Genomic DNA, 11,655 nt, shown 5'->3' with positions numbered 1-11,655 from the left:
GCGCGGGGGGGGGGGGAGGGGGGGCGGGACTGCGCCCCGGATATGGAAAAGCCGGCAGCTGCAGCTACGTGGGTCCTGACGTCCAAAGCCCAGAGCGCCTTCGTTCTGCGGCTACTGTGCCTCCTTTCTTTTCTTGCCCAGACCCCTTGGGCACCCGCCCCCTTCTGATCAGTAGGTGGGTGCTGGTGCATGGCAGAGCTAGTGGGGAGCTCGGGCCTGCAAGCCTGGAGTCTCCCCAAAACTGCCCAGGTGGAGGTTCGGAATCTGTAGCCAGCTCACTGCACTGGGAGTGCGGAAAGGCCTAAGTCTTCCAGCAGCCTACCCCTGCTGAGACAGAGAGGCCCAGCGCCCGATCCATCTGTTCTGGAAGCGCTGGTCGCCCCTGGTGCCACCAGGCCTGGTGGGCTCGAAGCTCAGAAAACGGCCCGAGGTAGCGAGCTCTGCAGTGGTCGTTGTGCAGAACCTGCCAGGCCCCAGGACTTAGCCTGGGAGGCACCACTGTGGCCAGGGGATGGCCTTGGACCACGAGGCGGCTGGGTTCTCCCCTGGAGCTCGGACTCCCCAGGAGCGAGCCCTCAGTGCACCCGGCCCAGCGCGCGGCCCTGAGCGTTTGAGGCCGCCGCCTGGCTGCCCGGCCCAGGGCCGCGGGGTCGCGCCCAGCCCGCAGGGCTTTGTGCCGCTCCTGCCCGGGTGTGCGCGAGGCGCGGAGCATCCAAATTGACACCATATGTTTTCCTATTAGATGCTTCGCGGTCGAATTCTAGGCGCATAATCGTCGCTACTGGGCGAGCGCGCCAGCCGTCCCCAGGGACGGGACACAGTGATTGAGGCTTAACCTCGGAGGGGAAATTGAGAGCTGCGCTTCCTCGCTGCCATTTCGACGCTGGCAGGGCCGCCCTGGCTGCGGCGTCCCGGCGACCCCGGCCGGCCATCGACGTCGCTAAGTTTTGCAGGGGAGGAGGAGGAAGGTAGGGTTAGGTGGCCTCGCGCGCCTGGGCATTCGCAGCCCAGGAGGCGCCCTGACTGTGCTGAAGTTTGGAGGGTCTCTCTCGCCTTCTCCGGGCAGCCTTTCTCTCCCGCGGAAGGCTCCCAAGGCCCGGAGGGGGCTGGAGGCCGCTGCGGTGGACCGGCGGCGAGGAAACGGAAGGCAGCGAGGGGAATTTGGGAGAGACCGGAAGCGCGGGCTAGGCCTCCCTGCGCTGGAGAAGCGGCGTCCCCGCAATGTCCTCGCTTAGGCCGGGCCAGGCCGGAGCCCAGATCCCCCAAACGCCTGTCACTTCTCATCGAGTAGAGGCTCGGCCCCCCCGCACGAAGGCCCCCCCCTCAAGCCCCAGGCCTTTGGCTACCCAGAAAACGCGGCTCCCCTCCTAGGGGAACGAGTGCAGTTCCATCTCGTCTGAGTGATCTACAAATAGGGACCGAAAGGGTCGTTTTATCACGGCCCCGTTTGTCGTGACGATGCAATTTCCCGGAGCGGAGCACTGTCACAAAGTGACAAGGCTGCCACAAGCGCCCCGACTGATCTTTTCAATTAGCCTTCCATGCATGATCCGGAGCGACTTCCGCCTATTTCCAGAAATTAAGCTCAAACTTGACGTGCAGCTAGTTTTATTTTAAAGACAAATGTCAGAGAGGCTCATCATATTTTCCCCCCTCTTCTATATTTGGAGCTTATTTATTGCTAAGAAGCTCAGGCTCCGGGAGTCCATTTATCAGGAGCGCCAAGGAGGAGAGGCGAGGAGCGCAGCGCAGAGCCGACCGAGCCACGTCTCCTTCTCCGGGGAGGGCTGCTCTCTAGAGCCGGGGCTGCAGGTTGGAGATTTTTGAGGAAGTGGCAAGTGGCGCCTGGCTGGCCCCGCGGTGCCCGGGGAGGGGGCTGCGAAGAGGCTCTGACTCCGGCTCCTCTCCTCGCTCTTGGAGACTAGACCAGGGGATGAGGCCGTAGGGTGCGAAGATGAACGAGGGACGCGGACCCTGCCTGGTGGTCCTTTCTCTGGGCTCCCCGTTTGCGATTTCGCGAGCGCGGTCCTCGGCTGCGGGGAGGGCGGGGTCCGGCGGCGGAAGTGAAGCGCACGGTGGCGGTGGCGGTGGCGGGTGCGGGCCGCCCGCCCGGGCAGGCCCCTGTGCGGAGATCGTCTCCTTTCCCTTCTACCGACAAAACGGGACCTGGCGCGCTCCGCCTTCGCGCGGGTGCTGACGCCGGCAGCCGGGCGCCCCAGGGAGCGCTGGGGTGCAGGACTGTTGCCAGGCTCTTAGCTGCAGAGGCCTCCAGTGGGTTCCGGGAACCACGCTGGGGGGGACGCCCAGGGGGTCTTTGGGAGGCGATTTTCAGAGCGGGCCTTTCCCTTCTACCGACAAAACGGGACCTGGCGCGCTCCGCCTTCGCGCGGGTGCTGACGCCGGCAGCCGGGCGCCCCAGGGAGCGCTGGGGTGCAGGACTGTTGCCAGGCTCTTAGCTGCAGAGGCCTCCAGTGGGTTCCGGGAACCACGCTGGGGGGGACGCCCAGGGGGTCTTTGGGAGGCGATTTTCAGAGCGGGACGTTGGCACTTTGCGGGTTCAAGGCTAGCGAGAGCGTTGGCGAGGCGGGCGGCGTGGGGTGCGTGTGCTGTCGTCGGGGGGCACGCGGCGGAGTCTGGAGCTGCTGACGCCCAGCGGGCGGAGCGCACCGCGTCTGGGCGGCGTGCCTCGCGTGGCTGACGGTCCTGTTGTCGGTTTTTTGTTTTTGTTTTTGTTTGTTTTTTTGATCGATGGCAGGGACCTGACCGCTGAGGTCGGCACCGGTGGGCAGAAAGCTGAGGGTGCCTTGTGGTTTCTCCTGTTCTTCCTTCTCCGCCGCCTCCTCTGGCCTCTTCCTCTTCGCTCTCCTCCGCCCTGCTCTGCTCTGCTCTCCTCTCCGCTCCTCTCCTCTCCCTTCCTCAGGTCACAGCGGAGTGAATCAGCTCGGTGGTGTCTTTGTCAACGGGCGGCCACTGCCGGACTCCACCCGGCAGAAGATCGTAGAGCTAGCTCACAGCGGGGCCCGGCCGTGCGACATTTCCCGAATTCTGCAGGTGATCCTCCCGGCGCCCCCACTCAGCCCCAGGCCCTCCACTCTCAAGGCCCTCTCTTCATTTCTTGCTGTAAACGCTGCTAATTTTGAACCCCTCCGTCCTCACCCGCCCCAGTCCCGTCCAACAGACCCCACCCCACTCCCTGGTCTTCCCGCTTTCCCTCTCCCTCCTCCATCCTCCCCTGTCTCTTTCAACCTGGGTCGGTTATGTAAGATACTTCATCTGCTTAAGAAAAAAAAAAATGTGTGTGAATTAAAAACAAACAAACCCCTGTTTTTTCACTGAGTGAAGAAGACGTTCTTCCTGGTGACAATTTATCCACTGTAATGAACTGGGTTATTTAAACTGGCATAATTTCATCCCTTCGCCCCCATCCCAAGTTTAACTCAGAATTGGAGATATTTGTTTGCATTCTTCAAATTTTGAACCCCTCCGTCCTCACCCGCCCCAGTCCCGTCCAACAGACCCCACCCCACTCCCTGGTCTTCCCGCTTTCCCTCTCCCTCCTCCATCCTCCCCTGTCTCTTTCAACCTGGGTCGGTTATGTAAGATACTTCATCTGCTTAAGAAAAAAAAAATGTGTGTGAATTAAAAACAAACAAACCCCTGTTTTTTCACTGGGTGAAGAAGACGTTCTTCCTGGTGACAATTTATCCACTGTAATGAACTGGGTTATTTAAACTGGCATAATTTCATCCCTTCGCCCCCATCCCAAGTTTAACTCAGAATTGGAGATATTTGTTTGCATTCTTCACGTTTATGAAGACTCTGTATTGATTTTAAAAGGCAAATGGCATTTACCCCTCCGAAGTCACATTTGCTCAACAGGGCACTTTTTTTTTTTTAAAGGAAAATAAAGTAAAAGTTCAGTTAATTTTTCCCCCTTTGCTCTGTAAACCATTACACAGCTTTAAGCAAGGTCAACACAAAAAAATGAATCTGACTTCGTTTTGATGGATGTTCAGGCAGTGTTTATGAAAACAGTTTTTTTTTTTTAAAAAAAAAACTTTTAAATTCTTTTTTTTTTTAGTTTAAATTGTTTGAAAATATCATCATATTTGTAGTTGTCAGGGCTACAAATGTACTTTAAGAAAAAAGCTCTACAGTAAGTTCTCGTACCATTGAAGGTATATTTTTGTGTTATAGACCCATGCAGATGCAAAAGTCCAAGTGCTGGACAATCAAAACGTAAGCTTGTCATTGTTTAATGCATACTTAAACAATTTTATTTTTGTCTTGAAATTATTAATAATGTGGTTTTCTGTCCACTTCCCCTATGCAGGTGTCCAACGGATGTGTGAGTAAAATTCTGGGCAGGTATTACGAGACTGGCTCCATCAGACCCAGGGCAATCGGTGGTAGTAAACCGAGAGTAGCCACTCCAGAAGTTGTAAGCAAAATAGCCCAGTATAAGCGGGAGTGCCCGTCCATCTTTGCTTGGGAAATCCGAGACAGATTACTGTCCGAGGGGGTCTGTACCAACGATAACATACCAAGTGTAAGTTCACAGAGACCCTCCCCTCCCTGCCCGCCCTGAGCGCCAGCCTCTCTTCCTCCTCTTGCTTTACCACCCCCTGCTCACCCTCTTCCCAGTGTCCCGTCTCTGTCTCCTTCCTACTTCTCCTGTGTCTCCTCTGTGCCTGGGGGTATTGAGAGGAGGGCCCTGGCCTTTTTTGGACCATCTGGAAGATGGGAGTCAAGTGTGGGGAGCTGTTCACCTCCTTTCCATTGCTGCAAACTAGATTGGGGTCACTGGAGAGAGGCACTTGACTTAGAAGGAAAATGGAAATGAAAACCAGATTCTAACTTCCTACAAATCCACTTGCCTGAGCCTCCCTTCAGGCTCAAGAATCTATGTATCTCTGTCTGCCCCAGTGTAAGACAAATGAAATGAAAGCCCGGAGACCAAGTCTTAAGGAAGTAGAGCAACCATGTGCATTAGGTCACCAGAGACATGGAGCAAAGGCACAGGGCCCCTGCCCTCAGTTCTCTACCCAGCTCAATTCCATGCCCCAAGTGATGACTCTCATTCTTCCGTGGTGTAGCTGCAAATCCACCCACTATGCTGGGGGGCTGGTTGCTTTTTACTGCACTGAGGGCTGTTCTTCCGGCAGTGGGCGACCTGAGATGGGGACTTAAGATGGGGTGGCTGGGTCTACAGGAGACACTACCATTTGGTCTGATTATGGTTTGATTTGCAGGTGTCATCAATAAACAGAGTTCTTCGCAACCTGGCTAGCGAAAAGCAACAGATGGGCGCAGACGGCATGTATGATAAACTAAGGATGTTGAACGGGCAGACCGGAAGCTGGGGCACCCGCCCTGGTTGGTATCCGGGGACGTCTGTGCCAGGACAACCTACGCAAGGTAAAAGCCATTCTTCCAACCCTCCCTACACAGCCCTCACCCACCTTCATGTCCCCACGACTTTTCCTCCTTAGGGTGTCTGTGCTTGGGGACTGTCCTGGGGGAGAATGCACTCACAATGGCATCTGTGGCATGTCTGTGTAGCCTGGGTGCGTGAGGGCTGTGGATGTAGAGAGTGCTGTGGACGTGGCTGGTGCCTGTGTGTCTGTCTGCGGGCCAGAGGAGTGCCCTATTCAGATTTGCCATTAAAATGCAGAGAGCCCCCTTGCTGTAGAAGTGTGACAAGTTAACACACTGACAGACTGCGAGGTAAACATCATGGTATCGTTTTGCTTTTTACTGTAATTGACGTATTACGTGACTGCCAGTAGGTGCGTGTGAGGGTGTGCAGCGTGCAGGACCAGTTGAGGATGGGCTTGGACGTGCAGGTCTCTCAAGGAGACCCCAGGACCCTTGCTCCTCCCTCCCTCACCCCTGGAGTTCTAGTTCTTGCTCTCTGTGGGTGGTGACTGCCTGGAAGTGGTGGGCTGAGGATACCAGGAACCTGGAGTACCCCAGGATGTGCGAGAAGGGATGGAGGTGGAGGGGCTGGCGGGGTGCGGACCTACTCCCTACGCGTACACCGAGGTAGCTTGATCACAAATAGGAAACAGTTTCCCCGAAGATTAATCGGTACTTGTTGTCCTCCTGACAAGGAGATAATATGTGGGATAATGGGTCTGGCGTCTCACTCCCCGAGCACAGCAGCGGAGCCTGGGGGCTGTAGGGCAGCGACCGGGCATCGGCGCGCTCTCGGACCGGCTCCGGGTGCCTGGCGCCTTAGCGGAGCTGGCCTAGGGAAGGGAAATCGGTAACAGTATGCGAAATATCTGGTACAAAGGATGCTTCTGTCACTCGCAAGAATTTGTTATGGGAACAATCCTGTCGCTCTGTAATTGCTCATTAGAGAACGTTTTGTTTCTCATTAAGGCGGCATGAATAAGCGTCTAGTTGAAGGAGACAGCTGTAGAAATGTTCCACAAGAGACCTCTGGACACGATTCGGCACCAATTGCCAATTAGACATGTCAGTTTTAAGAGCAGGAAACAATATAGGACGGACACTGGGAAGATCGGGAGCAAAGCGCTCGCTTCTCCTTCTCATTTCCCAGCGGCTGCCCTCGCCCTCGAGAAGGCCTCCTGACGCAGGGCCGGGCTTCCCCGGGTGAGCCGCCTGCGTGGCCTGAACCGCCTGAACCATGGCCTCTGTGAGCGCAGCAGCGCCTGAAGCTAGCAAGTGCCCTCTTGGAGGCAGCCAAGGGCACTGCCTGACCTCTGCACCCGCAGGGTCCCAACTGCACACTGGACACACCTGGGCGACTCTGGATTCGGATATCAGCTGTCCAGGGCCCACCCCTGCACCCCTAGCGATTCCATTTGAAGCCTTAGTTAGTGACTCCTCCCCACTACCAGGTGTGGGCCAACTTGGGCCAAGAAGACTTGAGGAGAGTGCTGGGCCGAGGACTGAGCCCGGGAGTCTGTGCAGGGCTCCCATGTGCTTGGGGCGCTAAGGACAGATACCCCCACCCACTGGGATTCCCCAGCAGGACAGACTCCGAGGGCTGCAGCTCTGGGGCAACCTTCATCCCTGGGAGGGCAAGGCGGGAAAGGTAGGCCCCACAGCCAGGGCCTGGAGGCCAAGGTCGGGCCAGGGGTGGTGCTAGTTCTGGAGCTTTTAATGTGTGTGGGCCTACTGGCTGGAGAGTTCCGGGTCATCAGCTGCCAACCTCGCAGGTTCCTTCCCCAAGTGCCCACCTCCACCCCTGCGGAGTGTGGAGGACCCAGTGCCAACTCCGTGTGGGGCTGTGCCAGTGAGGACTGGGCTGACGTGCTGGGGACTCCTCAGGCCTGTCGGAGCTAGGAGGGTCCCCCTTCCCCGCTGGCACCCTTTCCCGCCTAGAAGCTGGTCTTGGTTTTTAAAGAGTCCATTACTCCGAAAGCATAAGGCGAGGTTAGGTCTCAGAGGGAGACAAATATGGTTTCCATCTGATCCATGCCATGCGGCTGTGAATGCAATCGTGGCAAGGCGGCTGACAACAAGAGACAGCTCTATGCAGCCCGATTCTCCAGCGATTTGGTGGTTTTAGGGATCAGGAGGCACTTTCTTATCTCCCCCCTCCCCTGTAATACCCGGCCTCGGCCTCGGTAGGATTTAGCCAGTCTCCCTTTCAGCAGATGCTACAATGTTTTGATCCGCGCTCCAGAGCTGAAAAGGTGCCGCAACCGGGTTGCTATCTTTTCTTGCTTGTTTTCCGCCTCACTGATTAAGACACTAAGAAACCAAGGAATGATTTTATTTCCCAGCGTCTTCCCCACCCCCCTTCGCCTTCTTCCAGGAAACAAATCCCGTCCCAGCGTCAGATGGGCCTGGGGCTGGGATAATGGGCGGCGCTTTCACTGGCTTCTCCAGGATTAGGCTGTGAGGTGGACGCCCCATTGAAGCCCCTTCTCTGCGCTCCGAGGGGGCCCTTTTAAAGAAGATATCTCCATTGCCCACCACTTAGGTCTAGCGTGGGGAATGCCAGCCGGCTTCTAGTTTTATTCTGTTAAAAGCTGTGAGAGTGGAAGGTAACCCCCCATCTGTGAGACGCTTGTCCCGCCTGTTTGCTGACAGCTGCGACTTCCCAAGTTGCACAGGAACTTGCGAGTCAGTGGGCGCAGGGTACCTGAGGGCCTTTAAAGTCCACTCCTGTCTTTCTTTTGAAAGATTTAAAGGTCGAGTTCCTCCCTGGTGACTTTCCTCCCTCTAAAGGGCCGGTCTTCTGCCAGCACGGACCCTGGCTTGCCTTGGCGTGTGCGTGTGTGCGTGTGTGAGACACAGAACGACTGTATGTCCAGGCTTTAAAATTAGGGTGTCAGAGGAGCAAGTGAGACCAGACTGAGACCGGAGACCCGCAGGCTTCCCCAGGGGGCAGCAGCTTTGTTTCACTGGCAAGACCGTGCCAGGAAAGGGACTGGGGCGGGGACCTATGGGGAGCAGGACAGCATGCGCTCCTCAGTGTCCCCTTCCGCAAAGGCGGGGTGCGTGTGTGTGTGCGCATGCATGTGCATGTATATGTGCTCATGTGTGCGCATGCATGTGCTCGTATATATGTGCGTGCGCTTATATGTGCGTGTGCATGTGTGCGCACGTATCTGTGTATATGTGCGTGCATGTGTGTGTGCGTGTGTGGGTTTGTTTGTGTTCTCTGCACGCGGTGAGCAGCGGGCCTTTCCAGTTGGCCACAGAGTGTTGTTCCCAGTCCTCCTCATTCATGGAACCCAAAAATAAGCGGGAAGGCTTTTCATTTCCTTCCTCGAAAAGCACTTTGAAGAGACGCCCAGAAAGTTGTGCCCACACTCACGCGAGTCAGGCACTTGTGCCCTCGGCTCGCTCGGGCCTGCACAGGCAGCGCCAGGCGACCCCAGGCCCCAGCACAGCCCCGAGGTTGCTAGGTCTCTCGCCAGCTCACTTCTCCTTCAGGCCCCCCTGGTCCCAGCGGTCTGTCCCATCCTGTCCTGTCCTTCCTTCTCACACCTATGGGCCTGGCCCTTCCAGCCCTCCCTAGCCCAAACCCTGCCGGCCCTCACCGCCAGCCCAGGCCCCACTCCCCTTCCTTCTACCACTCCAGACCGGCCTCCTCCGCCCCCACAGGCACACCCGGGCCCCACCCTCCCTGCCCACCCCTGCCCTGGCCGCCACCCCTTGGTCCCCCCAGCCCAGCGCCCTAAATAGCGCAGGCGCCCGCTCTGGGGACAGTGATTAATGAGCGCGGAGCCGCGGGGTTAACACCCTTCCCTGAAAGTCTGTTGACTGGGCTGCTTGTAGCACAATGTGGCCGCCGCACGCCTCAAGAGAATCCTTTTGTTGTCCGCGCTCATTGTGGCCTCAAAATTCTGCCCAGGAAAGTTTGCCAACGCTCCTGCCCCAGGAGTTTAATAGTTTCCCTTACCCGGGGCTTTGTGCGGCTGAAAGGCCGGCAGGCTATTCAGGGCTGGTGGTCAGCTCAATAGATCGCCCAGGGCCCATATGGTGGCCAGTGCCGGCCGGGCCGCCTGCTTAAATGGGGGGAAAGTTGGGGTTTTAAAACATTTCAAAGTTCCTGAAAAGACCCCACTAGATCCTGTCACAATTCCCTTGCCGCTTTGAAGGCGCTGGCTATTGTGTCCTGGTTATAAATGATATTCCTGGCCCCGCCGTTCCCACCAGGGCGCTCCAGCCCCTCCCCCACAGCCGGCCACGTTCCTGGGGTGGGGAGGGGGCAGCCCCGGGGGTGTCCCTTGGGCGCTTCGGGACCCAGGACCTGGACGGGACCCAGCCTTCTGCCAGGTCCTTCCCTCCGACAAGACAGGCGAGTTGAGGGGAGAGAACCAGCCTGGGAGCTCCTTTGGCCTCCACCGGCCGGCAAACAATACAACTTTCCCCTGTTTAATGATAGAAATTACATTAAAAGTGGTGGAAATGCCCTAATTAAAAATGTACCACTTAAATGATATGCCAAGGACTCAGCTGCAGCATAGCACTCTAGCTAGTTAGTGAACCTGCTACTGTTTCTCTTTTAAAATTACACGTTAAAAATTTAAAAGAAATCTTACTTTTCTCTGGTGCAACACATTACAAAGAATGGACAGTCCTTTTATCTAAATATAAAATTCCATTTTCAGCAATTATAGCCTGTTCTTGGTGATGATATAATTACAGCCGTGCTCGTAATAGGTGTCAAGGCGAAGCGCACTCATACAATAGTTGAATAAAACTGCAGAACAATGCGAGCACTTCTAAATTCACAACCTTTAAAATGAAATTGACTGTGCAGAATTCAAATCAAAACTAGATAAATATTTTTTTAAAAAGATTACAAGCTTGGTTTGGTTTCTTAATAGCATTTTCTACAAACCTATCAACATCTAATTGATTAGATAGGAATCACTGATTATAGATCAGCTGAAATCTCGAACATCACTCTTCTATTTTCCCAACACAGCCATAGGTAAATACATTCCGGAGGGAAAGGGAACGGGGCGAGGTCCCAGGGCGGCAGGGTGGCTTATGAGAGATCCTTTCTGCTAGAGACTTCAGCGTTTGCTTTGTCATTCAACAAAATGCCACTTTGCATGTACCCTAAAGTCTCTGGATAGAAACAAAGAAAATGGTGGGCAGGTCATGGCTGGAGTCTTTCACTGAGAGGAGGCTGGCAGGTACGTGGGAGTGTGTGGTGAGGCTGTCAGAAGATTGTGCTCTTGGGGTTTGGTGTCGTACCAGGCCCCTTTCGAAGGCTCCAGTCCCCTGAATTTCTCCCACTGTCCTATTCTCTGGCTTCCAGATGGCTGCCAGCAGCAGGAAGGAGGGGGGGAGAACACCAACTCCATCAGCTCCAACGGGGAAGATTCCGACGAGGCTCAGATGCGACTTCAGCTGAAGCGGAAGCTGCAGAGAAATAGAACATCCTTTACCCAAGAGCAGATTGAAGCCCTGGAGAAAGGTGATGGAGTTTTTCAAAGTAGAGAAGCATAAATCAAAGCAAATGCCACATCTTCAGCAAAGGAGCTAAATTTAGCCAGGGCCCTTTGCATGGAAGGCTGAAAAGGTTTCTTTTTTCTTCTTCTTCTTCTTCTTTTTTTTTTTTCCTCTGGGCATCTTTTCAGTGTGTGTGTGTGTTTTCTTTCTTTTCATGTACCAGTATTCAAAGACGAAAAGTCTGACTTATAAAGGAAAAACGATGATTTGGCTATTTCAGGCCACAGAAGCGTCGTTGAATGTCATTCTAAAGAAAGCCCAACCTGGGTCTGGTGGGGAGGCGCTACCAAGTACAGTCAGTACTCGCTGCTGAAGCGTTTTCAAGGGACATGGTTGGGGGTGGCGGAAGTGTGGGGAGGCCGACTCCAGGCCTGGGTCAACACATTTTGTGTAATTCCAACACAACATAGAAAATCAACTTACTCTTTCAGAGTTTGAGAGAACCCATTATCCAGATGTGTTCGCTCGAGAAAGATTAGCAGCCAAAATAGATCTACCTGAAGCAAGAATACAGGTACCCGGGAAGCGGGTCATTGCATTTTGCGACTCACGCCATTTGCCTTCTCTAGAGATGAGGTGCCTGAGAGGAGAACCCTTTACGCTCATAAATCGCCACAGGCTCCTTCTGCCTAGTACTCAGCCCTCCTGGGGGCTGGGGGCCGGGCGGGGCGGGGTGTGGGGTGGGCTGGGCTGGAGGGAGGT

General features: G+C 55.3%; 1 protein-coding gene across 6 annotated transcripts in view; it reads left to right on the top strand.

Annotated features, from left to right (window-relative positions):
• PAX6 (paired box 6) overlaps positions 1–11,655 on the top strand; it is a 42,854-nt gene that overhangs the window by 9,023 nt on the left and 22,176 nt on the right. For 3 of the 6 annotated variants that reach the window (XM_006140416.3, XM_006140414.3, XM_006140413.3), the window contains exons 5-10: positions 2,921–3,051; positions 4,198–4,239; positions 4,334–4,549; positions 5,253–5,418; positions 10,760–10,918; positions 11,385–11,467. In XM_006140416.3, the coding sequence (XP_006140478.1) occupies positions 2,921–3,051; positions 4,198–4,239; positions 4,334–4,549; positions 5,253–5,418; positions 10,760–10,918; positions 11,385–11,467 (797 nt within the window). The remainder of the gene's footprint in view (positions 1–2,920; positions 3,052–4,197; positions 4,240–4,333; positions 4,550–5,252; positions 5,419–10,759; positions 10,919–11,384; positions 11,468–11,655) is intronic. The other 3 variants (XM_006140418.3, XM_027771743.1, XM_006140417.3) reach the window with 3 other exon arrangements.

This window comes from Tupaia chinensis, unplaced genomic scaffold, assembly GCF_000334495.1.
Source record: "Tupaia chinensis unplaced genomic scaffold, TupChi_1.0 Scaffold000037_15, whole genome shotgun sequence".
In the NCBI taxonomy this organism is placed as follows: Eukaryota; Metazoa; Chordata; class Mammalia; order Scandentia; family Tupaiidae; genus Tupaia; species Tupaia belangeri.
Note: the sequence above shows the minus strand (reverse complement) of the source record. Positions and strands in the feature narration are given on the sequence as shown.